Source organism: Tenrec ecaudatus, chromosome 1 (assembly GCF_050624435.1).
Source record: "Tenrec ecaudatus isolate mTenEca1 chromosome 1, mTenEca1.hap1, whole genome shotgun sequence".
Taxonomy (NCBI): Eukaryota; Metazoa; Chordata; class Mammalia; order Afrosoricida; family Tenrecidae; genus Tenrec; species Tenrec ecaudatus.
This window is the reverse complement of record NC_134530.1, coordinates 56,994,842-57,022,073: the sequence shown is the minus strand read 5'-3', so window position 1 is coordinate 57,022,073 and position 27,232 is coordinate 56,994,842. Positions and strand designations below refer to the sequence as shown.

At 45.3% G+C, this 27,232-nt stretch overlaps 1 protein-coding gene and 1 non-coding gene across 5 annotated transcripts in view; one reads left to right on the top strand and one right to left on the bottom strand.

The window, feature by feature from the left end:
• CSMD2 (CUB and Sushi multiple domains 2) overlaps positions 1 to 27,232 on the top strand; it is a 781,206-nt gene that overhangs the window by 696,553 nt on the left and 57,421 nt on the right. For 3 of the 4 annotated variants that reach the window (XM_075553739.1, XM_075553737.1, XM_075553731.1), the window contains 7 exons: positions 4,908 to 5,096; positions 7,610 to 7,756; positions 9,223 to 9,411; positions 13,518 to 13,703; positions 14,374 to 14,568; positions 21,915 to 22,088; positions 22,885 to 23,058. In XM_075553739.1, the coding sequence (XP_075409854.1) occupies positions 4,908 to 5,096; positions 7,610 to 7,756; positions 9,223 to 9,411; positions 13,518 to 13,703; positions 14,374 to 14,568; positions 21,915 to 22,088; positions 22,885 to 23,058 (1,254 nt within the window). The remainder of the gene's footprint in view (positions 1 to 4,907; positions 5,097 to 7,609; positions 7,757 to 9,222; positions 9,412 to 13,517; positions 13,704 to 14,373; positions 14,569 to 21,914; positions 22,089 to 22,884; positions 23,059 to 27,232) is intronic. The other variant, XR_012785340.1, reaches the window with a different exon arrangement.
• On the bottom strand, positions 17,333 to 17,476 carry LOC142437859 (small nucleolar RNA SNORA48). Its single transcript, XR_012782366.1, has one exon. It is a non-coding gene; the product is annotated as a small nucleolar RNA SNORA48 (small nucleolar RNA).

Genomic DNA, 27,232 nt, shown 5'->3' with positions numbered 1-27,232 from the left:
TCTTGCTAGACCTGGGGGGTTTCACCCTTGGAGCCCTTGTTTGTCCCCCTCTTAATATAGCCGGTTCTTAGATTAGTCCCCACCCCATCAAGTGCCAGCTCCCGTGTGAAGTGCTTGATGAAGGAATGAGAGAACTGTTCTTAGGTCTGGTGCCGTGAATTGGTCACAGTGGCCACTTTTAATTCATGGCCTCCCTTTTCCTAACCTGGGAATTCCCTGCGACTGTCATCCTGACACTCAGAGAGAGGCGCGCGGCCTCAGGGATGAATGGGCTCACACACCAGCCGTCCCTGCTGGAGCACAGACATGCTTCAACTCCGGGGGAGGACTGGGCAGACTCGAGGCCCTCCATCCCTGGGTACTGCCTTTGCAAAGGGGGATGTAGGTCACCACGTTGGCCTAACGAAGATCAAGAGCAGCGTTCTCCACTCATGAGACACCTGTCTTCATTGCCGGTGCCTCAACTAAGAACCATCACAGTACGTATGTCCTGGGATTACGATGAGAAGGCCATGCGCTAGTAATGTAAAACACTTTTTTTTTTAACTATGCCACCCAAACCAAAAGTAACAAGCTCACTGTCATGGTGACCCACAGGAGATAGGCCTGGCGACCTGCTTCCATGAGGCGTGCAGGAGAGAATCTGCTGAAAGGATAGCACTATGCCCCTCAAAAGACATCACTAAGAGTCAACAGGGAAACCACAGGCTGGGGGTGGAGGATACTCATAATAATACATCAGATACGGACTAACCTCCAGAACCTACAGGAAATGACAACATCTTAACAAGAAAAACACAAGTAATCCAATCCACCAAATGGGCACAAGACATGAGTAGACCATCTACCAACGGCGACATGCAGGCAGCCAACAACTCTAGGAGGAATGTTCAAGATTGTTCGCGATAAGAGGAATACAAATTAAACCAACAAGACATCACATCACACTGACACTTTTGGCAAGCTTCAATAGAGCAGAAAATAACAAGTGCTGGGGGGATGTAGAGGGAGGGGTGTTGTGACAGTGCTGGTGGGACTATAGCACTGTGCACACGCGGTGGAAATCAGGATGGCATTTCCTTAGACAAACGCAAATCTAAGTACCTTATGATCCGCAGTCTCTCTGCTGAGCACATACCTAAAGGAATTAAGAACATACCAAGAGCAGACATATATACACCTATGTCTACTGCAGCAATTTCCACAACACTAAAAACGGAGACTACCAAGCACCCCAACCCTAGCTAGAAGAAGGGATAAACAAGCTCTGGTATGGAATTTTATGCATCCATAAAAAACAGTGATTGTGCTCTTAAGTACTGAAAGGCAGGGACAAAACTAGAGAACATTACGCTTAGCAAAAAACTCAGTCTTACAAAGATAAATATTTAATATCACCCTTGTTGTAAGGAAAAACAAAGAAGACCAAATGTGGTTTACACACCAATCAATAAGACTTTGCTGACTATGAGGAGGCCAGGGGCAGGGGTGGGATCAGGGAGATGGACAGAATGGGAGGGGAAAGGGAAAAAGAGAGGGCTTAATAGGATATTGTTCAAACACAATATAAACACTGCAGGCAAGAAAATGCCCAGAACAGTTGTATTCTCTGACATGTGGTGGCCGTGCGGTGGAATCAACTGGATGGTAGGCAGCATCAACAGCATGCCGAGACAGGGGTCCATGGGAGGTGTCCCAGGTCGCACACTTGGCTGCTCACCAAAAGGTGGGAGGTTCCAGTCCACCCCAAAGTGGACTATATCTGTTTAACAAAAAAAAAAACAGCCTCAGAAAACCATATGGATCAAAGTCTGCTCTAACACACATGGGACCACAAGAGTCAGTGGACTGTGGAACTGGTGATCTCTCCTTTGTCTTTAAGTGGAACTGGTGGGTCTCCCTTGCCTTTTGGAAAACAATGGAGAATCCAAAATAAGGACTATTCATTAGAAAGAAAGGGACCGTGAGCACCTCTAGATGGAGAAATTCTGTATCTGCTGGCTTCACTGGAAAAGCCCATACACCAAACCACCATACCCAGAGTAAGCACGCATTCGCCTCCTGCTGCTCCAGAACCCTCGATTCCCTGAGCCTTGGTGTCTCACCTCCACCTTCCTGCCTCTGCTTTGGATCCCATCGTCTGAGCTTTACTTTCTCAGCCTCATTGTTCTTCTGGCTTCTCCGGTGTGATGTTCTTTTCCTTCAATAATCGTTTCGTGGTGATGGAATTCCCATTCCATGCAATTCACCCGTGTAAGTGTGCCATTCGGTGCGTTTTGTTGTAACCACAGAATTGGGCCACCTCCATCACCATCAACCTCGGAGCCAATTTCCATCACCCCAGGAAGAAATTAGCAGTAGGTCTTCCTTTCTGCCAACCTTTTTATCCTCCCACTCCTACACAATGAGTAATTTTAGTTTTATAGATTTGCCTATTCTGATCATTGCCTAAAAGGAAACCATACAATATGTGGTCTTTTGTAATCAGCTTCTTTAACTTGTTGTTGTTGTTGCTTGTAGAAACAGCGAGTCAGTTTCTACTCATGGCAACCCTAGGTACAACAGAAGGGAACACTGCCCAGTCCTGGACCGTCCTCTTAATTGTTATGTTTGAGCCCCTTGTTGAAACCATGTGTCAGTCCATTTTGTTAAATGATCTTTTTCAGTGACCTTCTAATTTATCAACATCATTTTCTTTTCTAGGGACTGGTCTCTACTGATAACATAAGTCAAAATCTTGCTATCCTTTCTCCTAAAGAGCATTCTGGCTGAACTTCTTCCAAAACAGATTTGTTTCTTCTGACCATTCACAATTTATTCCGTGTTCTTCACCACACCATAATTAAATGCACCGATTATTCTTCAGGCTTCCTTACTCATTATTCAACTTCCACATGTATACAAGGCCAGGTATACCCTAGGCCTCAAAGGGACGTCCTTACTCTGCAGCACTTTAAATAGGTCTTGTGCAAGGATTTGCCCAATGCAATACATCCTTCGATTTCATGACTCCTGCTCCCATAAGCCTTGATTGCAAAACTAAGCAAAATTAAAGCCTTGACAACTTAAATCTCCTTTCATTTAGCATGATGTTATCTATTGGTCCAATTGCGAGGATTTTGTCTTCTTTCCGCTGAGTCATAATCCATATTGAAACTGCAGACCTTGGCATCAGCTCCTCATTTCCCCCCTCCTCACTACCTCATCCCTCAAGAACCCTTTATAATTTATAAATTATTATTTTGTCATATCTTGCACTGTCTGACATCTCCCTTCACCCACCTGCATCATGTACTTTGGGCAGATTCTAAAGAGAGACCAGCTCCTGGAGAAGGACGTCAGGCTTGGTCACATGGTCTTGCTGCTTTGTTAGGCGCCATCGAGTCTGGTCTGACCCAGAGTGACCATGGGCACAGAGGAACACTGTATGGGCCTGCGCCATCCTCACAATTATTCCTGCGTCTGAGGCCACTGTTGCAGCCACTCGGTGTCACTGCCCAACCGCTTTACGCAGCCTAGCGCCCTTCTCCAGGTATCAGTCGCACAACATGTCCAAAGGACGTGGGACAAAGTCTCGCCATCCTTGCCTCTAAGGAGAGTTCTGCCCATAGGTCTTCCAAGACAGATGTCTTTGTCCTTTAAGCAGTCCATGGTGCTTCGAATATTCTTCGCTAGCACCCAAAATTCAAATGCATCAGTTCTAATACGGCCTTCCTTATTCAATGTCCAACTTTCACTTGAATATGAGGTGTGTGAAAATACCATGGTTTGTTTCAGGCGCACCTCAGTCCTCAAAGGAACATCCTTCTTTTCAATGCTCTAAAGAGGCCGTGTGCAGCAAGATTACTCAATGCAGTGCGTCCCTGGGTCCCTCAACTGCTGCTTCCATGAGCACTGATTGTTGACCCATTCTACACAAGATCCTTAACAGCTTCCATCCTGTTCCCAGTATCATGAGGTTGCCTATCGGTCCAGCTGTAAGGACATTGAGTTACAATCCACACTGAAGGCTGTAATCCTGGATCTTCATCAGCAAGTGCTTCAAGTCCTCCTCACTGTCAGCAAACAACGTTGTGTCATCTGCATATTTCTGTTTGTTAATAAGCCTTCCTCCAATCCTGATGCCACATTCTTTTTCCTATAATCTAGCTTCTCGGATGGCTTGCTTAGCACACAGCTGGAGTAAGTATGGTGAGAAGCTCCAGTCCTGCCGCACACCTTTCCTGGTTTCAAACCATGCGGGACTCCCTTGTTCTTTTCTGCCTCTTGATCCGTGTTGGTAAAGTGGAGGGACAGTGAGAAAGAGGAAGGCCTTCCATGAGACCATTGACACACAGCAGCTGCAACAATGGGCTCAAACGTAAGGACGATCGTGCGGGTGGCGAAGACGAGCCGGTGTTTCGTTCTTTTGTACGTCGGGTTGCTATGAGTTGGACCCAACTCGACAGCACCTACAACAACATTAGTTGCAGCAGTTCTTTGTTAGGGTCTCAGGTGGTCTTGCACCACCATAGAGTTTGTGTTAGTTAATTTCCTGTGCTTAACATCCTCCATGGTTGAACTACCTTAGTGCAAACTAAACCCATTGTAGAGATTAATGCAGTTGGATTTGGAGCTACTTTAAGGTTTCCGGTATATACCCACATGCCCACCATGGAGTACCAAAGCCCCAGTCTAAGCTGGACTGCGGTTCCAGCGGGCCTGGCCCGGGTTCTGGCCTTATAGTCATGGAGGCATAAAACCAGAATCTCCTCATTGCATGGAAGGGTATCATGATGGGTGTGGGGGTCTTGCTTCAAACATTGGGGATTTTTCAATAGTTGTCTTCTGAACCAGGCAAGAGCAAATGTATCGTTTCACTTCCATGTCCAACTCATGTCCCTGATATCTCTTTTTCTTTCTCCAAGTTCACTGCCCGACGAATGAGCTCCTGACAGACTCCACGGGCGTGATCCTGAGTCAGAGCTACCCTGGAAGCTACCCACAGTTCCAGACCTGCTCTTGGCTGGTGAGAGTGGAGCCCGAGTATAACATCTCCCTCACGGTGGAGTACTTCCTCAGCGAGAAGGAATACGATGAGTTTGAGATCTTTGATGGTGAGCACCTGCAGGGTTCCCCTGGGGCAGAGAGGGGAAACACACCTCCCCACCTTGACTAGGTCCCAATCCTCTTCGGGGGCGGGGTTCCAGAGGCTCTCCCTGGTCAGAAGTGATCCGGCACAGTCATCACCAGCAGCCCTCCGGGAAGTGCACTGGGACGGACATGCCCTGAGCACATTGCCAAAGAGCAGGCACTTTGCTGGCAGGCACCCTTCAACACGGTGTCCCCTCCACAGGCCTGCCTGGTGGGTATGTGGGTTCCATCCCAGACCTTCACAACAGAGCACATGGCACACTTTGCTCCAGGTCCCAGTGCGTATAGAAGTGATGTTAGGCTATGAATCCATTAAGTGTGCAATTCTATAAAAGCTTTAAATGATGTGACACAGAGACATGAAACGCGGAATGGTACCAAGAGCCTTGCTTATTGCGTGGCTGCCACAAACCTCTAGTTCATATGAGACACAAACTATGTGAGTCGTTGTAATGCAAAACACAATACACTGAGGGATGTCTATGCAGTGGCACCTTGGCTCCAGGTTGGTAAGGAACTCACTTACCAAGGTGTGCTAGTCTGGGTCCATTATAGAAACAAATCTACAGAAACCCATATGTATAAGAGAGAGTTTTATAAAAAGAGTAAGTTCACATCAAGAAAACATCCCAACCCAGTGCTGCTCAAGCCCACAAGTCCAACATTAGCCCATATGTCTGACACCAATCCTCAAAGTCCTCCTCCATCTCACAAAACACACACTATGACGCCGACTGCAGGAGGAAAGCCGAATCAGTGAGCGTGTAAGCATCTCAGCACTGGCAGAGGTCTCCACACGGCTGCTCCAGCACCCAGGGCTGCATCAGGGTAGGTCCATGTGACTTCTCCTCCGATGTCTTGCAGGAAGTGAGCCTTGCCAGCTGAAGCAAGGGACTGGCTAAGGCAGCTACACCCTGGTGTGACCATCACAAAGCAAGAGACCAGAGAACTAGAAAGATGAGGCTCGTCAAACCGTTTATCTCTTTGCCTTTCAATTAACCCCACATGTGTTTATCAGCCAGGTTGGCACAATAAACTAACTATCTCACAAGGCTTCATAACTGAGAAGTAGCAAGGCTGGGCTTCACTCATTCATTCCGTGAACTTTTACTGAGTGCCTGTCAGAAGGTCCCTGGAGGGCACCAATGGTGTACACTCATCCACTGGCCTAAAGGTTGACAATCCAAGCCCACGCAGCAGGTCAATCTACTTCCATAAAGATTTCTGTCACTAAGACCCTGTGGAGCAGTTCTGCTCTCTGTAATACATGGCGCCGCCATGAGTCAGAATCTACTGGATCACAAAGGGTTGGTTTGTGTCCCAGATGCCCAGATCCTTGAACTGGTTAGAACACATCAATCAATATTACAGTCTTGATTTCATGGAATATGGAATGCTTGCATTATGGCAACGTGAGGCAGATGCTAAACAATAAGGGTAAGTAAGTGCTGAGATGATCGTATGTAAGATGGTGAGAGATACTACCAGAGTGCAGTAGAACAGCATAAAGAGAATCAGCCATGGGCGGAGTGGGGGGCAGCAGGGTGCAATAGAACGGCCAGGACAGGCCTCAAGGGGAAGGTCTGCTCTGACGAAAGACTGAAAGGACAGGGCTGGGAACCGTTATCCCAAACTCGCTGGAAGGCGGAGCACTCGCAGTGTGCATGGCAAGCATCAGCCACCACTGAGACCTGGCACACGCGCACGCAGAGCCTTCGCCTGCCCCTGTGAAGGCTTTGGGGTGGCCAGTGGCTGAGGTTGGCTGACACCTAGCCTGCTGAAGCAGAGTGTCTACGTGGCTGTTTAAAGCCTCGCCTGCAGTGGAAGCTCTCCGGTGGGAGGGCGGGCATGCACGTGCAGTACCAAGAATTTCAGCCTGCTGCTCACTTAGATGACTCTTCATCAGATCTTCTTGCCCTGGGCTTTCAGTCTCTTCTTTCCCAGGCCGCCTCTGACCAATCTTTCATCTATTTCCCATTGCTGTTGGGGCCTGGGAGAGTGTTCCACACCAGTCCATATTTTCCCTCCATTCAAACAGAATGACCAAATGCACTGTCCAAAGCTTTGCCTCTTGGGAGGGTTTCAGCCCCCACTCCCTTCCGGCCAAGGTGAGACTACAGTGCAACAGGAGGTCTTTTATGACTTGCATCCACAAAACAACCCTCCTATGAGCCGTGCTCAGGTGTTTTCCTCCTCCATCAGCTCGTCGCAGGGAGCATCCATCCATAAGGACTAAGGTGACGCTAGAGAGAGATGTCAGTACAGTTGACGTAGTCAGCCATTAATGAAAGGTTGTCGGTCGGAGTTTACCCGGAGAGCTCTCCTAAGAAAATCTTGACAATTCACTGCCTCATTGCAGCCGTTGAAAACCTACAGTTCTTGACTTTGCAATGAGTTGGGGTTGACAACTGCTGGTTTAATCTTAACATCGTTGACAGCTATGACGGTCTGAGATCCTGTGTCCCTCTCGCCCCAGGTCCATCAGGGCAAAGTCCTCTGCTGAAAGCCCTCAGTGGGAATTACTCAGCACCCCTGGTGGTCACCAGCTCCAGCAACACTGTGTACCTGCGCTGGTCATCGGACCACGCCTACAATCGGAAGGGCTTTAAGATTCGGTATTCGGGTGAGTAAAGGGCAAGGATTCGTGGGAAGAGCTGCTGCCCCTGGTCATTGTGCAGCTCTCCACGCGTGCCCTGGACCAGCTCCTGCTTGAACGGCAGCGGTCCTCCATGGGGGCTGGGCATCCTTCCTCCTACTCTCCATCTCTCTCCCAAAGTGGTACCAATGGACTTTAGCATCTTCCTCCCTCCCCCTTTCTTATTCTCTTTCCCCTTTAACCTCCGCCCTCGCTCCTGCTTCTCATACTTCTGATATGTGTGTTTTAGATAAGTTTATAGATATGGTTTGCTAATGCCTAAACATGAAGCTAGCCTTAACTCTGCTGACATGTTCACAAATGTTCTTTAAAACTGACAAACCCTAAGACATGGATCTCCAGCTGAAAAAGGTTACCTAGGCAGCAAAGGATGGGGACTCTGTTGTAAGTCCGTGAGCGTCCCTTCTGCTCTGCAAGTCATAGCTCAAGGGCAAGGTCAGACCAAAGGCCAGGTCAGCCCGACAGCTGGCTGGGACAGCCATCTATATAAAAAGCAGAAAACTATCACTGGTGAATGAAATGAGATGGAGACCACCAAATTTATGTGAACACTCGTCCTGGGAATTGCTGTCTGTAGTTAGATAGAGAATTGAAACATGGCTTGGTGTGCCCTTGAAATGTGGCTTGGTGTGCCCTTCGGAGGAGGTGGGCCCGGTGAACTGAAAACAAGCTTGAAGGCAGAAACCAATTGTTCAGGAGCCTGGGGAGAGACTGAAGTGTACCACTAGCAATCCTGCTCAGGATTCTTTTCCCTGGCTGCCTTTGACCTGCCAAACTCGTGTTGGACAGATTATAAAAGAACAGTGGTTGGAAGACAGGTCCAAATGCTTGCTCCAGTTCATCTCTTCTCTTGGGTCACCTACTTGAAGATCCTAAAGAACCTTGGCACAAACTTCCAGGGAAGAGCAAACCAGGTGAGCTGGGAATGATGGAATCGTCACCAGCTCAGAATTGGTCCAAACTCCTTTCCTCCTGTGCACACAGAAGGCAGGGTCACATCAAGACCAAGTGCCCCAAGTGCAGTAGCCAGCTCTGCCCCTAACAAGGGGTATGATGATTTGGCAGATCTCTGAAACTCTTTGGGCCTCAGTTTCCTCACAAGAAAGAAGAAACTTTGGCATTGATGGTCCCTAAGGTATCTGTGTCTCTCATCTGTTGGGAGCTGCATGGATTTGAGCGCCTGAACTTATTAGCTGGACAACTACTCTGCCTTCAAACCACAAAGGGGACCCCAGACTTGCTGTAGCTATTTTTTTCTTTTCTTTTCCTTGGTCTTTACTAACCTGATGGGCTGCTTTTTTACACCCCCACTTACACCTTTCCAATGGGCATTGACTGATTTTCTAGGGAGAGTGAGAAGGTGGGGTGTGAGTGAGAGCCCAAGTCTGTCTTCTAATGTGAATGTGGTTCCTGAGCCTCGTCTTTTTGTTCAGCCCCTTACTGCAGCCTGCCCAGGGCTCCGCTCCACGGCTTCATCCTCGGTCAGACCAGCACCCAACCTGGAGGCTCCATCCACTTCGGCTGCAATGCCGGCTACCGGTTGGTGGGACACAGCATGGCCATTTGTACCCGACACCCCCAGGGCTACTACCTGTGGAGCGAGGCCATTCCTCTCTGTCAAGGTGAGTGGCACGTGGGCAGAGGTGGCTGGGAGCCTATGGCTCCTGCTTACAACTTGAGCTTGTCCCGGCAGCAGTCACTTCCAAAAGTGGGTTCTCTAGTTGATTCTTGGCTCATTCTCTCAGCAACCTTTGGTGAGGATACATAATATCTCAAGCCCTGGGTTTGTACACACACATCAAGCATGATCGCAGAGCAGTGTGTGAGAGAGATCTATGTAGGCAGATAAACACATAACAGCAGACTAAGAAGTCCTGTCACTGGAGTATGCTGTGAACAGAGTATGGGAGCTCAGTGCTCCACACGGACTTGGCTCCTTCTGGGTAGCCAGGAAAGGCTCCCAGAGAGAGATGGCATGGGCTTTGACTCATGTAATGTGGGAACCTTGTGCCAGAGACTGGCAAGGAAAATAGTCTAGTAGCAAGAGTGTGTGCCCAAGCACAGACTGCTGAGAGATCACAATCCATGCAAAGCAGTCTGGGCTAGATGAGTACCAGGTGCCAGGAGGTGAGCCAAAGGAGCCAGAGCTGAGGGGCCCTGGTGGTGTAGTAGTGATGAGTTGGTCTTTCTACCAGTGGCAGCCTCTACAACCCACAGGGGTCACTATGAGTCTGCGTCCACTTGAGGACAGTGAGTGTTTGGGGCTGACCTGAGACCGCAGGCACCATAGTGACAGTCAGCAGTGACCAAGCTTCTGCTCTATGCCAGGCGGTTTGCCCACTTTACCTTCTGGAACTGATGGGTATTTCCTTTAAAGCAATAGGCGTTTCGAGTCCCTGAATGGTGCAATTAAATAGATCAAACAAAAGTAATATGGTTGCATTGATCATATTTTATCATATGATTATATCAATCTTTGCAGAAAAGGAACTCAATAAAATTCGACATCAGTTCTTGATAAAAACACTCAATAAAGTAGGACTAGAAAGGAAATTTATCCACGTAATAAAGGCCACATCTGCTAAATCATAACCCAGCATTTCACTCAAGGGAACGAAATTGAAATTATTCCCCCTCGAATGGGAACTAGATCAGGTGGCCCTTCATTACTACCATTTATATATAGTTTTATTGGCCTATAATCACATATCAGGTAACTTAATGGTCCAATCATATGAAGAAGAATTGTGCAATCACCACAGTCAATTTCACAACATTTTCTCACACCAACTTTCCCTGCCATGGCCCAAGGTAATTACTAACCCAGTGACTGTGTCTACGGATTTACCTATCCTGGATTTCCTGTACAGAAAAACAGCAGCAAGAAGCTAACAATAAAAAATAAATTTAAAAAAAAAACAGTGACAAAACAGAAAAAACCTCCAATCAAAAAGAGAGCAGAACATATAAAGAACGGAAACAACTCGTATTGCATACAGTCCTGGAAGTCTTGCCCAGAGCTACTCGGCATCTGAAAGGTATTAAAGGCATCCAAATTGGCCGAGAAAGAAGCAAACTCTATTTGCAGATGATGTGATTTTCTGTATAGAAACCCCAAACACTCTATTTATTTTTTAAATGCTGGAACTAATTAAGCAATTTGGCAACATAGCAGGCTGTAAGATCAACACACAAACTGGGAGGTGTAGGTCTGAATCCACCTGGAGCGTCTTCATGAATCAGACCCAACTTGGTGACAGCTGGTTAAAGGCACATTCAGACCAGAAATCTGAAACGGCTCTAATCGTGTAAAATAAAACAAATGAAAATGACCTGTAATCCATCCCCTGGCATCCCCACTGTTAACATTCCCTTCAGTCTTTGATGTTTGGTTCATGCTTTTTCAGCTCTCTCATGTAGTTAAGCATAGTGCCTCATCATCAGTTTCAGTGTTTGCAAATCATGAAGGAGATGACACTCATTCAAATATTGACCTCTTCGTTTATTGCTACCATAGACAATGATGCTAATTAATTATAAAGCCTTATAATTTCATCTTGATAAATATGCATATTGGCTTCCTTAAAATATGTTCCCAAATGAGACCGTTGAAACATATTCTCTCTGTTGACAAAAAATAACAACCTTAAACAAAACAGAACAAAACGCTGCCGTACCCCAAAGCATTGCTGTTGAGCCATTGTGGCAGCCACGGCGTCGCTCGATCTCAATCAGGGCCTCCTTCCTTCACGTGGAGCCGCTCTACCAAGGATGTCCTCCAGCACCTGGTTCCCCTTGACCATATGTCCAAAGTGATCAAGATGAAGCCTCACTCCCTTGCTTCTAAGAAGCACTCTGGTTGTACCTCCTCCAAGTCTGCTTTGTTTGAATAGCCGTGTTAGGCCGGGTTTACTAGAGAAACAAATCCAGAGATAGTCACATATGTGTAAGGAAGAGCTTTATATCAGAGAGCAATTGTACATTAAGAAAATGTCCCAGACCAATCCAAAAGTTCCATTTTAGTCCATAAGTTCAACTCTAGTCCAAAAATCCTTCTCTAGGCTCATAAGGGCACCTGCAATGATGCAGAATGCAGGAAGAGCGCAGGCTGGTGGGTGCAAAGTCTTGTGGATCCAATGGCAGTGGAAGCAGCTCAGTGCTGTCTCAAGTCTCTACATGGCCCCTCCAGCTCTCCAAGTGTGGCTCTCCAACAGGAAGGTGAAGCAGAGAGAGAGTGCTCTTGAAGATCTCAGCAAATCTCCTTGTGGTTTGTCAACAGGAAGACCAAGGCAGAGAAAGAGAGGAAGTTCCCAGAATCCTCATGAGTGAGCCATGCCCACAAAGAGGCATCATCAGACTGTGGCCTGATTGACAGGCTAGACTCTGCCTCTTCACTCTTAATACCCTCAAGTTGACATGAGATTATGTAACTACCACAATAACGTATGCAACCTTTATGCTGCTTGGTGAGGTAGCCAAATGATCCTCCTAAAACTCTGTGCTCATTTATATTTTCGCCAGCAACCGGTCACATTGCAATAGAGCCCTAACTCTGGGCCTTTTCTTGAATCTTGACCTGGTGGTGGCACCAGGCATCATTGTGAGCCAATGTTGATAGGTCTTTTCTCTGCCCAGGCTTATGGTGGCTCTTAGGAGTGGTCTGAGATCTAGCTCATTTGCAGGTCAAGAGGGTAAATGAGGGACATAAGAAGTTGATATTTTGTCTCCAAGTAATCTCTCTTCATCCATAATAGCTCCTGGAGACAAGCATCCTTTCTAAGTATTAATTTTGTTGTTGTTTTCTAAGATGTTTTCCTACTACGTTTCTCCCATGAAGAAGAAGTTGAGTTGAGTATGTGGCTGAATTAAGCAAGTAAGAGATAGCCTTTAGATTGTGAGCCCCTAAGTCCTAGAATGTTAAAAGTTTCCCAGCTATAATTCTCTCCAGGGTTTCCCCTCCCTTAAATGGGAAAGAATGGCCCTCTGTCTTTTGTTTGGAGAGAAGATGCCTACTGCCTCTACACCTGTGTTTTGAGAAGAGATAGTGGGTAACTGGTCTCCCTCTATGATCTCACCCACCCAGGTCTTTGGGGCTGAAATACCTTGGCTTCGTTGGATCTATCAACACGCTTCTATCTGCTTCTTATTTTCCAAAAACACTTTTGAATCTCCGAGAGATCTACTGAGAGATCCCTCATCATTTTCATTTTTATTATGAGGCTTTCCCCCTTTTCTTTTTCGTTTTTTGTTTGTTTTTCTTCTTTTATTTTATTTACTTTTTTATATTTTATTAGGGGCTCATACAATTCTTATCACAATCCATACATATACATACATCAATTGTATAAAGCACATCCATACATTCCTCGCCCCAATCATTCTCAAACCATTTGCTCTCCACTTAAGCCCTTTGCATCAGGTCCTCTTTTTTTCCCCTCCCTTCCCTCTCCCCCCTCCCTCATGTGCCCTTGGTTATTTATACATCGTTATTTTGTCATATCTTGCCCTATCCGGGGTCTCCCTTCCCCCCCTTCTCTGCCGTCCCTCTCCCAGGGAGGAGGTCACATGTGGATCCTTGTGGGTTAGTGGGTTGGAAAGGGGGAACTGATTACGAGGCTTTCCACTTTTACTTGTTTTATTGAGGCCTTGGAGGTGAGGAAAGAAAAAGAAAAAGTTCTCAGACCACCATCTTGAACCAGAAATCCTCATATGTTTTCCCTTTTGCTAGCTCTTTCCTGTGGAGTTCCCGAGGCTCCTAAGAATGGAATGGTGTTTGGGAAGGAGTACACTGTGGGGACCAAGGCCATGTACAGCTGTGGCGAAGGCTTCCACCTTCAGGCAGGAGCTGAGGTGACAGCGGAGTGTCTGGAGACAGGCCTGTGGAGCAACAACAACATCCCCCCGCAGTGTGTCGGTGAGACCTTGGGTGGTGGGGGATGGGGCTGGGGAGAAGCTAATGAGATGCCTGTACAGATTCCATAATGAGGAAAACGTACGCATAGAGGCTTCAGGTTTCAAGGCGAGAAGGTGCGTGAGTGGTGTCCCCTGACTGCTATGCCCTGAGACGCTTCCATAAACCGTCATAGAATTTAGGAATGTCCCGGTCTGTCCTCTTTTAGAGTAAGAAACCTATAATTCAGAACATTTGCATCAGTGTCCCTTAATCACACGACTTTTAAGACCAAGAAATCTCATAAGCCAATGGATCGTATCCATTCCAAAGATATGGGGTTTGGGGGTACCTATTCTTTGCTTTTAAAGAAAATGATTAATTGCGCCACAACATTTTAAAACTGGTGATTTTGCATTTAATTGAATTTCTGTCTTCTCTCTCAAAAGAGGAAGATATAGCCAGACAGACCCTTCAGTCTCACAGCAACCCAACAATCAGTCTGTGCTGCGGGCTCACCCCGTGTGCCAGCCTCCCACCTCGCCCACGTCGTTCAGTCGACCTGGGCACTGAAGGGTGTTGACATCCTCACGGCTGCATTGGGGTCTCCCAGTCCCCAGCTCTGGGCTTGTGCCATGTCTCAGGTTCTTGCATTATTAATTCATGCATGCTCCCTCCTGCCCTGTTTCCCCAGCTGTGACTTGCCCTGACATCAGTAGCATCAGTGTGGAACATGGCCGATGGCGGCTCATCGTTGAGACCCAGTACCGCTTCCAAGCCCAGCTCATGCTCATCTGCGACCCTGGCTACTACTACACTGGCCAAAGAGTCATCCGCTGCCAGGCTGACGGCAAATGGAGCCTGGGGGACTCTCTCCCCACTTGTCAAAGTAAGCCCAGGAGGGGAGGCTGGCCAAGTTAGACACAGAGCCTCCGCCCCTGGGACTGTCTCACACGTGGGGTGAAGTGAACCAGGGAGAAGTCTGCCACCTGGATGCAGTGTATCCCTTTTGGATGCTTAGAATTAGGAGTTTGTGTTCGGGCAGGTTGACTAGAGAAACAAATTCAGTAACACTCGTATCAGTGTAAGAAAGAGCCTTATCAAGAAAACAGCTCAGCCAGTCCAACTCAAGTCCGTAAGTCCGATAGTAATCCCAACGTCCCTCTTCAGACTCACCACAGCCACGCGCAATGTTGCAGAATGCAGGGAACTCACAGGCCGATATGTGCAAAATCAGAGGGCTCCGGCAGCAAGCAGGCCAGCAAGCAGGAAGGTCAAGGCAGAGAGACAAGGGTGGTTCCCAAGGTCCCCCTTATGAAAAGACCACACCTGCAAGGAGGCACCATCCGGCTGTGACCTGACTGACAGGTTGAATACCACCCCTCCACTTCCTTAGATCTTCAACTTGACATGACATTATGTAACCACCCCAGAGCTGAACACGTCTGCTCCTTAAAGAAGGACCCCATGGCATCTTGCTTGTCTTATGAAAAGCTGCCTTCTCGAGGAAAGCATATAGTAATTCGTTTAGTTAACATTCATGGGGCTCCTATCATGTGCCCAGTACCATCCGTTCCACTCCAATCCTCATAATAATATTAATCAGTAGGGGTGGCAGGCTGCTGTTGGTAGGTGCGGCCAGTCAGTTCTGACTCATATCGACTTGATGCACGAAAGAATGAAACATTGCCTGGCCCACCACCATCCTCAAAATTGTTGCTTAAGCCCATTGTAGCAGCCACTGTGTCCGTCCATCTTTTCACTGCCCCTCCGGGGACTGGCCTCTCCTGATATCATGACAGATATGTGACACGAAGTCTCACTATCCTCTTTCTAAGGAGCATTCTGGCTGTACTTCTTCCAAAACAGGCTTATTCTTCTGGCAGTCCATGATACTTTCAGTAGTCTTAACCAGCACCATAATCCAAGTCTATCAATTCTTCTGGGGTTTTTTTAGTGTTTTTTAATCATTTTATTAGGGGCTCATACAACTCTTATCACAATCCATACATACATCCATTGTGTAAAGCACATTTGCACATTCATTGCCCTCATCATTCTCAAAACATTTGCTCTCCCCTTAAGCCTCTGGCATCAGCTCCTCATTTTTTCCCTCCCTACCCACTCCCCACTCCTTCATGGATCTTTGATAATTTATAAATTATTATTTTGTCATATCTTGCCCTGTCTGATGTCTCCCTTCACCCACTATTCTGTTGTCTGTCCCCCAGGGAGGAGGTCACATGTAAATGCTTGTAATAGGTTCCCTCTTTCCAACCCACCCTCCCTCTACCCTTCCAGTATCGCCACTCACACCCCTGATCCTGAAGGGATCATCCTCCCTGGATTCCCTGTGTTTCCCATTCCTATCTGTATCAGTGTACATCCTCTGGTCTAGCCAGATTTCTAAGGTAGAATTGGGACCATGATGGTGGTGGGGGAGTGGGGAGGAAGCATTTAGGAACTCGAGGAAAGTTGTATTTTTCATCATTGCTACTTCGCACCCTGACTGGCTCGTCTCCTCCCCGAACCCTTCTGTAAGGGGATGTCCAGTGGCCTACAAATGGGCTTTGGGTCTCCACTCCGCACTACCCTCCTCATTCACTATGGTAAGATTTTTTGTTCTGATGATGCCTTATACCTGATCCCTTTGACACCTCGTGATCTCATCGGCTGGTGTGCTTCTTCCATGTGGGCTTTGTATCAATTCTTCTTTGATCTTCCTTCTTAATTGTCCAAACTTCACATGCACAGAGGCAATTGAAAATTCCATAGTTTGAGTCAGGCACACCTTAGTTCTCAACGTGACATCCTCTTCAACACTAGAAAGAGGTCTTATGAAGCTTATTTACCCAGTGCAATGCATCATTTGAGCTCTTGACTGTTATTTCTAAGAACATTGATAATGGATCCAAGCAAGATGAAACCCTTGGCATCTTCAATTTTTCCTGCATTTATCATGATCTTATCTTTTGGTAAAGTTGTTAGGATTTTTATTTTCTTTACATTAAGTTGCAATCCATGAGATGAGCCTTCTTGCAATTGTGTTGCCTCATTCTTCATAGAAGTCCAGGTTCTTGAATTATTTGCTCATAAACAGATTGAATAAGTATGGAGAAGGATAGAATCCTGAGATACACCTTTTCTGATTTTATTGGATATTTTTGTTTGTTTGTTTAATTCCATGTAGTATTTATTATAATTATTTAAGTGATCACTGAAAATATCTTTAGCATATGTGGAGAAGTTAGCATAATTGAGATAATTTGATGACCTAGTGCGGGGGTTGACAAACCTTTTTTTAAAGATCATTTTATTGGGAATCTTATAACTCTATTTTATTTTTATTAAAAGATCGTTTTATTGGAGACTCTTACAACTCATGTTAGAATCCATACATTGATTGCATCAGACATATTTGTACATATGTTGCCTTCATTCATTTCTAAGCCATTACTTACAGCTCTTATAACATTCCATACATCTATTGTATCAAGCATATTTGTACATATGCTACCACATTATTTTCTAAACATTTTCTTTCTATTTATGTCCTTGGTATCAGCTCCTCTTTTTTCCCTCCCTCAAACCCCCACCCTCGTGACCCCTTGATAAATTATAAATTATTATTATTTTCTTTTTTTTCTTTTTTTTAATGTGCCCTAGGCATGAAACAGCTCTGGCCACGATCTAGGCATCAAGCTAGGATGAACAAAGGGCTGCCAGTCTGCTCTGCCCCTGACTGATATAAGAGCACCAACACCAATCAGGTGTCTCTTTGCCCATAGCCAGGGGATATTATTATTTTCATATCTTGCACCAACTGCTGTCTCCCTTCCCCCATGGTTTCTTTTGTTCCTTCCCCGGGGGCCAGGTGGTTATGTGTCGATCATTGCGATTGGTTCCCTTCCTCCCCTTCTTCCTACCTTCCTCCTGCCCTCCTGATATCGCTACTCCCATTTCTGTTCCTGAGGGGTTTATCTAGCCTGGATTCCATGTGTCATAATTTCTTATCTGCACCAGTGTACATGCTCTGGTCTAGCCCACAGTGAAAGACAGGACTGGGTCGTGATGGTGGGGGTGAGGAAGCCTCAAGGATCCAGAAGAAGATTGTGTGATTCATCAGAGGTATACTCATCCCTTCCTGTGGCCCTTCCATGAGCGAAGTTCCATTGTCTGCAGATGGGTTTGGGGCCCCTTGTTCCCAACAATGTGTTTTTTAGTTTGTTTTGGGTCTTCTGATGTCTGGTGTGCTTCTTCCTTGTGGACCTGTTGCTTCTCTGCTAGATGACCACTTGTTTACCTTCAAGCCTTTAAGACCCCAGACACTATATCTTTTAGTATCTCAGCATCATCAGCTTTCTTCACCACTTTTGCTTATGCACCCATTTTGTCTTCAGCTATCATCCCAGGAGGGTGAGCCTCACAGAATGTTGCTAGAACAAAGTGTTCTTGTGTTGAGGGAGGGCTTGAGCAGGGGCCCAAAGTCCGTCTACTACCGCAACATAATTCCATATAAGTATATGGACATAGGTCAATATCTCTATTTTATGAATTATATACACACCTATGTTTATACCTCTATCCATAGCTTTGCTTCCTAGATCTTTCCTGTTTCCTTTTACCTTCTTCCTGTCCCACCATCACCTTCACCTTTCTTCTGCCTCTCTGTAATTCCTCTCAGCTAAATTGCTGTTGCTCCTATAACCCCAGGATCTCTATGTCCTCCTCATTGTTGATTTTAATTCTCTCGTTGTTTCCCTGTCTATGGCATTGTTTGCTCAATGCTCCCTTCCACCACCTCTTCCTCCCCACGAGTCCCTGCAGAACCATCGGTCCCACAGCTTTCTCTTCTGCCTGCTTATATAGGCAATCAACCCAACAGTAACAGAGACATAAGCCACGGTATTCCCTTTTCTGTTGAAACAACTGCTTTTTGATCCGTGTCCAGGTTCTGCATGAGCACAATAAAGTGTTGTCAAATTCCCATTCTTATCAATGTTACCTTGATTCACATAGTTGAATGCCTTTGCATAATCAATAAAACACAGCAAGCATATTTCTGGATCTGTAAGCCAAAATCCACGGGACAGCAGCACTGAGTTCCCTCATTCCATGCCCTCTTCTGGACCCATCCTGAGTTTCTGGCAGCAACCTGCCAAAGTACTGCTGCAACTGTTTGTTTGTTTTTAAGTATCTATATTCAGGAAAACTCTACTTGCATGTAATACTTATGATATGGTTTTATAATTTCCACATTCTTGTGGGTTGTCTGTCTTTGGAACAGGTCAAAAGTGGATCTCTTGCCGTGGGTTGGCCAAATGTCTTGGCATACATGCCTAAGTGCTTCCAGTGCCTCACCAGCTTGCTGAAGCAGTTCCGTTGGTGTCCTGTCAGTTCCTGGAGCCTTGCTTTTGGCAAAAGCCTTCAGTGCAGTTTGGACGCTTCCTTTAGTTCCATCAGTTCTTGATCATATGTTCCCTCTTGGAATAGTTGTCCGTCAGCCAGTTCTTTTTCTAACAGTCATGATGTGTATTCTTTCCATCTTCCTTTGATACTTCTTGCATCATTTTATCCATAGAATCTTTTAATATTTCAACTCAAGGCTTGAATATTTACTGTTAGCTTGGCAGTCTGTTTTGTTTTGTTTTTTGGTTTTCTCACTCCATGTTAGAGAACGGAATGCTTTGTCTTCTCCAGTTGCCATTTGAAATGTTATGTTCAGCTCTATTCTTTATTATTTTATTATTTGCTTTAGCTATTATATGTTCAAAAGCAAGTTTCAGAGTTTCTTCTGATATCCACTTTGGTCTTTTCTTTCTTTCCTGCCTTTTTGAAGACCTTTTGATTTCTTCATGGATGATGTTCTATTGATGTCATCCCACAGCTCGTCAGGTCTCCTGTCATTGGTGTTCAATCCATTACATATATTTTTGAGATCTTCTAGAAATTCAGGTGGGATGCATATAGTCAAAGTTGGATTTTGGCTATCATGGACTTGTTTTCATTTTCTGCAACTTGAACTTACATATGAGCAATTGCTGGTCAGTTCCATAGTCAGCCATTGGCTCTTTGGGCTGCTGATAGTGAGTGTCTACACACCTTCGCTTCCCACAGGTATACTCAGTTTGATATCTGTGTACTCTGTCTGGCAAAATCCACATATACAGTTGTTGAAAATGGCATTTACAATGAAGAAGTTATTGATCTTTGCAAAATTTTATCCAGCTTTGTTTTTACCACCAAAGCCATATTTTCCAACTACTGTTCCTTCCTCTTTGTTTCCACTTTTGTATTCCAATCATCAATAATTATTAATGCATCTTCATTGGATATTTGATCAATTCCTGATGGACTAAGTTGGTGGAACTGTTCAGTTTCTTCATCACTAACTTTAATGATTGGTGCCTAAATTTGAATAATAGTTGTATTAACTGGATTCCTTTGTATGCATACAGATATGATCCTCTCACAGACCGCATTGTACTTCAAAATAGATCTTGAAATGTTCTTTTTAAAAATGAATGGGACACCTTTCCTCTTGAGTTTGTCCTTCCCAACATACTAAACCATATGATTGATTAAAAATGGTCCGTACCTGTCCTTTTCAGCTCACGAATCCCTAGGAAGTCGATCTTTCTGTGTTCCATTTCATTTTGACCACTTCCAATTGTCCTATATTCACACTTCATACATTCCTTATTAATAGATGTTTTCAGCTGTTTCTTCTCATTTTGAGTCATGCCTTATCAGCAAATAAAGGTCCTAAAAGCTTTACTGCCTCCAGGTCATTGTGGTCAACTTCTACTCTGAGAAGGCAGCTCTTCCTCAGGCATGTTTTGAGAGCCTTCCCACCTGAGGGTCTCATCTTCCAGGACAGTGTCTGACAATGTTCTGATGCTGTTCGTAGGCGCTCAGTATATTTGTCACCACTTGGCTGCTTTTCTTATGTTTGAGCCCCTTGCTGAAGCCACAGGGTCCAGATCTCTCCTCCAGGGCCTTCTCCCCTTTAGGCCTTCACCTTACCAAGCGTGATGTCCTTCTTCAGGGATGGGTCTCTCCTGATAACATGTCCAAAGCATGTGAGAAGTCTGCCCATCCTTGCCTCTAAGGAGAATTCTGGCTGTGCTTCTTCCAAGAGCGATCTGTTTGTTCTTTTGACTGTCCGTGCATCTATTTCTCTTCAGTCTTTCTTACTCGATGTCCAACTTTCACATGCATCTAAAGCAATTGGAAATATCATGGCTTGGCTGAGGCCTTACTTTTCAGCACTGGGAAGAGGTCTCGTGCAGCAGATAGATTTACCCAAGGCCAGCTGTCATTTAATATCTCGACTGCTGCTTCCATAGGCCTTGATCCAAGCAGGATGAAACTATTAACAACTTCACTATTTTCACCATTTATCATGATGTGCCCTATTGGTACAGGGTGAGGATTTGGGTCTTCTTTACATTGAGTTGCAAGCCATACAGAAGGCCAAAATCGCTGATTGCATAGAGGAAGGAAATTCTTTGAATTGGGTAGAAGGCAATAGCTTGGCAATGATAGATGGGAAATTTGAGGCTGAGTTGGAGAAAGACTGGTCTTGTCCACATCTATATCCCACTAGTAATGCATTCTGGTGTAAGGCTCCAGTGGCGTATAACCAATTGCACATGCAACCATAAATAGCAGCATATAATCATTTATACAGCAGAGTAAAAGAAGTCATGAGTGTGTAACAGCACCATTCAATGAAGCATGTCATATTTTAATACAACTCTGGCAATTAGGCCTTATCGAATATGCCAGCTACTGGCTGTCTGTCTGCTGTGGTGTTGAGAAGGAATGTGAGCTTGCTGCAGGGCTCAGCAGGACAGAACAACAAAATTGAAACTGATTACGAGTGTCTGCTCTGAGCACTTGAAAATGATTTCTAGCCAGGGTACACAATGGATCCCCTGAAGAGTTTTTTTAAAAATAAACATTCCTGGGTCATATCTCTAGAGATTGTTAGTCATGAGTCTCAAATGGAAGTTGGCATTTAAAGAGCCTCTTTGGTGTGTCTGGAAACACCTGAGCATCCCTGCCCCCGTGGAACATCACGCGGCCAGTGTCACCATCCCTTCTCCAGTTAGTGGGTTGCAGTGAAATAAAACTTACCAGATCTTATTTTTGTCACTATTCTGCCTAATCAGGCAGCACATGCGTCCATCCTCTCAGGACTAGCGCACTAACACCTTGTGATCTTTTTAGTCATCTCCTGCGGAGAGCTCCCCATCCCCCCCAGTGGGCACCGCATCGGAACCTTGTCCGACTATGGAGCAACGGCCATCTTCTCCTGCAATTCCGCCTACACGCTGGTGGGCTCCAGGGTGCGAGAGTGCATGGCCAATGGACTCTGGAGCGGCTCTGAAGTCCGCTGCCTTGGTAAGTACCCTCCCCAGGCTTGTAGTGCCTATTTTCCTTCTCGGAACCGAATAGAACTTTTTCCCCCAAATCTTAAGACCCAGTCTTTGAACAGTATCAGTTTACCTAAGCTTTGACTTCCTGATGCAGATAGAAGTGCCCCACCACCACCACCCACCCAACCCACACCATGCAGTAAATGCTCGATAAATGTTGGTTGATGAAAAAGTGCCATGATCCCTGAATCGGAGACCTAAGTGGTCAGTTCTCTCCTGCGTGTACTGACACAAAAGCTCAAGCCTGGAGAGGGCTGGCCCAGGACACATATTGTCAGTTGGATCCACCAGTGGGATTTGGAATTGCCATACACAATTTCTGTCATCTCTGGAATACCTGAAGTCACTTCTGAATGGTTACTCTTAGGGGAAGATGGGGGGGGGGGGCTGTGAAGTCACTCCTGAGCGGTTACTCTTAGGGGAAGATGGAGGTGGGGGGGGGCTGTGTTGTTGTTCTTTGCTGCTATCAAGTTAGCTCCAACCCATGGTAGTCGCAAGCACAATGGAGCTAAAACCCCGATCCTGCACGGCCCTTGTGATCAGGCTCTTGTGACCCAGGCTGATCTTGGGAAGTCAATCATCTCGCCTTTCTTCCTAGTCCATCTTAGTGTGGAAGCCCCATTGCAACTCCTCAGCATCTCGGGTGATTTCTACTGGGGCCCTGCCGTCCACCATCCCTGTGTCCCTCCACCCTGGCCCAACTCCACCTCATGTTTCGCGTGCTTCTCTTTGTGTCTATCTCCCTCCCTCCTGCACCAAAGCTGGACACTGTGGAACCCCTGAGCCTATCGTGAACGGGCACATCAACGGGGAGAATTACAACTACCGGGGCAGCGTGGTGTATCAGTGCAACGCCGGCTTCCGCCTGATCGGCATGTCTGTGCGCATCTGCCAGCAGGATCATCACTGGTCGGGCAAGACCCCTTTCTGTGTGCGTAAGTATGTTGTCCACTCTCCCTAGTCATGGAGCTTAGATTCGGCACCTATAGTCCCCCTCTGTCCTTGATAAGGTTTTGTCTATCTGGTCTGTTTTTCAAAGATGTGGTCTTTATAGCTATCGCTTTTCATTCCTCTCCCCAATCAACTACTACCTTCATCTTGATTGTTTTCTTCCTTGTGGTGGGATGTTTTCTTCTTTTTCTAGCTTCTGAGCTCAAAATTCAGTGTTTCTTCCCATTCTTTCATTTCAAATGACTTTTATTAGTGCGTTTGTGACCGAAATTTCCTATGAAACAGGTCTAATACGTAATGTTTTAATATTTTTTAGAGATTCCCCTAGTTATACATTTTTCCCTTTCTTGGAAGTTTTTTGGTATGCTTGTTTTATTGTGGTATGGATGGAAGTTGACAGAGAAACTTAATTTTCCATTCATTAATCTATGCATTTTTGTGTCCTGACATTTTGTTGCGATCCCCTCGTTGTAACAGCCTTCCTTCCCACTTCCTCCTGGGACTCCCCATTTCCATTTGTCATTCTTCTCCCCATTCCTGCCTCTGAGCTGCGTTTCTGGGCTAATGTTGCTCTTTGGGTCTCTTTCGGTCAATGGGTATTTTTGCCCTTTTAGGTCCTATCGACAGTTTGCCTGAAAGGTGATCCGTAGGGGTGGGTTCAGTTTCAGGCCTGAAGGGTATTTAAGGGCCATGGGTCTGGAGGTATCAATAGTCTCCATCAGACCAGTAGTCTCATCATTTTTTATGATTTTGAAATTCCTTCTGTTTTTTTTCTCCTTCTCTGTCCAAGGCCTTCTATGTGGTCTGATCCGAGAGGTTGCTGGGGCGGCCAGGCCCCATCTCGTCCTTCTGGTCTCAAGGTAGTGGGGGCTGTTGTTAGCATGGTCCCTTCGACCTCTGGACTGACTGTTACCGTGCGTGTTTGGTGTTCTTCGTTCTTCTTTGGTCCAGACAGGGATCTTGGATGACCGACCGCTTACACAGAAGCTTTTAAGACCCAAGTAGCTACTCACCAAAGCAAAACGTAGACCATTGTCCTGTGCCAATTGACCTAAATATCCCCCGAAATGATGGTCCTGATCTCCCAAGCTCATTGACTCATTCTGCCAAGGTGATTGGTTATGGTCAAGACGTTTTTATAACTTTGATTCCTGCAGGCTCTCTGTACATGAACATGTTTGCAGTGCCTATTTAGATACACCCTTCTCTAAGCAGATAGATAACAAACTGTGAAAAGCCTGGAGAAGAGTGAGAATTCCAGAACACTTGGTTGTGCTCATACAGAACTGGTCCATGGGTCGAGAGACCCATGTGTGGCGGTGACATAATCTCCTTTCAACTGAAGGGTATTAAGAGCGAATGGGGTGGAGTTTAGCTTGTCAATCAGGTTTCAGCTTGATGAACTCATTTGGAGGTACGGAGATAAATAACTCACTGGAAGTCAGACCCACTCTCTCTCTGCCTTCCCTTTCCTGCTGTTGAGGCACGTAGAGAACTGGAAGAGCCATGGAGATACCTGTGCCAGAATGGAGATGCTTCCTGACACTGGATCCACAATACTTTCTACCCACCGGCCTGTGATCTTCCTGCATCCAGCATCATCACATGTGTTGTGTGAATCTAAAGAGGAATTTATGGACTAGTATCAGACATATGGGCTAGTATCGTAATTATGGACTTGATCTATACTTGACTGGGATGTTTTCTCAATATACAATTTCTCTTTGATATAAAGCTCTCTCTTACACACATATGAGTGTCCCTGGATTTGTTTCTCTAGTCAACCCGGTCTAACACACTGAGCAAATAATCACAGAAGTTGACTGCCCGAGGAAGAATAGAGTATCATCAAAGGAATAAGGCTTATTAACAATCTTCAGCATTTGGATGGCACAGCCTTGCTGACTGAAAATGAGGACTTGAAGCACTTTCTGATGAAGATTAAGGATTGCAGCCTTCAGTGTGGATGACAACTCAATGTCAAGGAAACAAAAGTCTTCACAGCAATACCATTAGGCGACATCATGATAAGTGGAGAGAGGTTGAAGTTGTCAAGGATTTTGTCTTGCTTAGATCCCCAACAGTGGCCATGGACACAGCAGTCAAGACATCAAACAATGGACTACACTGAGTAAGACTGCTGCACAAGGCCTCGATAAAGTGTTGAAAAGTAAGGATGTTACTTTGAGGATGGTGGTAGGTACATAATTCCATGTCAACTTGATGTATAAAAGTGTAGGAGTGGAGTCTAGTCTGTCAATCAGGTCACAGCCTGATGGTGGCTCCTTGTGGGTGTGGCTTTCCATAAGAAGGGCTCTGGGAACCTCCCCCTATCTCTCTCTGCCTTCACCTTCTTGCTGGTGGACCATGGTAGGTCCTGTCATAGCCCTGGAGGTACATCCACTGTCATTGGATCCACAAAGCTTTGCACCCACCGGCCTGTGATCTTCCCGTGTTCTGCATCCTTGCATGTGGCTTCATGAGTCTGAAGAGGGACTGATGGACTAGTATTGGACTTAAGACTTGAGTTGGACTGGGCTGGGTGTTTTCTTGATACACAATCACTTCTTGATATAAAACTCTTTCTTACACATACATGAGTGTCCCCAGATTTGTTTTTCTAGTTAACCTGGACTAACACAAGGACTAAGGTGCACTTGACCCAAGCTGTGGTATTTTCTATTGACTGATATGCCTGTGGAAGTTGGACATTAAATAAGGAAGACCAAAGAATTTATACATTTGAATTATCACTCTAGTAAAGAATATTAAAAAGCACCATGAACTGCCAGAAAAACAAACAAGTCTATTTTGGAAGAAGACAGATGCACCTTAGAAATGATAGCAAAACTTGTGTCACATTCTCTGGACATGTTGTCAGGAGAGTCCTGTCCTGCTTGGTAAAGCAGAGTGGCAGCAAAAAGGAGAAGTCTCTCAACAAGCTAGATTGACACAGTAGCTGCAACAATGGGTTCAAACGTAACCATCGTGAGGATGGCGCAGGACCAGGCAGTGTTTAGTTCTGTTGTATATACGGTCACTATACACTAACCAATTCAAAGACATCTGAAAAAAAACTACACACACGCACACACTGTTCCCTTTCCTATATCTATCCAGTGTGCATGTCTACCTGTGTAGCCACTCACCCGTTGTTATTATTACTGCGATCGCAGGAGAATGTGGGTGATGGTATTTTCCTTTGCTGCCTTTAACTCTGTGCTCCTCCCAATGTCTTCATTTGTCTTGGTCATATTGTGCTCACCATCAAGTCTATTCCAACTCACAGTGGCTTGTAGAGAGAGTGTTGCCACAAATCTCTACAAAGTGAAGGCTGGTGGCTAACAGTCCACTGCTCCGCAGGAATTTTTTAAATAGAATCTTCTTTAAATAAATGTTCAGGTAATAGGGCCTTTAATTTTTTATGATCTTTCAGTTCTTATTTTATTGAATTGCATATAGCTCCATGTTATAGATTCTACTGCTACTTTCTCTGTGTCCTAACATTATAAATTCTTAGGAATGTTGTATGTGCAGTTGAGAAGAAAGGGACCTAGGGTGTCCACACACCCTATATGTACACATACATACACACACACACATACATACACACACACATATATATATGCACATATAGATACACACATATATACATACACGTATGCATACACACATATCTTGATGGATATCCCTGGTAGTTTACATAAACACCATGGTATATATAAATATTATTATTTACATTAGGTTAGCTTTAGGCTGCAAATCATAAAAATAGCAGTTTGAAATCACCTTGGAAGAAAGATAAAGCTTTATGTTCCTGTAAAGATTTTTAACTTTGCTGCTTTGTCCTATATGGCATCTTTGAGACAAAATCAATAACAGTAAAATTATAATTTTGTTTTGGTTTGGTTACACAAAACTTCTACCTTGTTGTGTTTATAGCTTTTCTATTTTTAATTTTTGTTTAGTTAACCTGTTTTATTGTGAGAAATGTGTGCAAAAATTTTCTCTCATCTTCTTTAGTTTGGACTACATGGAGGTAATTTGGGTTCACAAATTGTGATTTGTAGCCTTTAAAAAAAATCCTTAGCATTTCTGTTTGTTTCAATTCTGCTTTTTCTGACATCAGGATTGCTCTTTCCCTTTTCTGTTTACCTA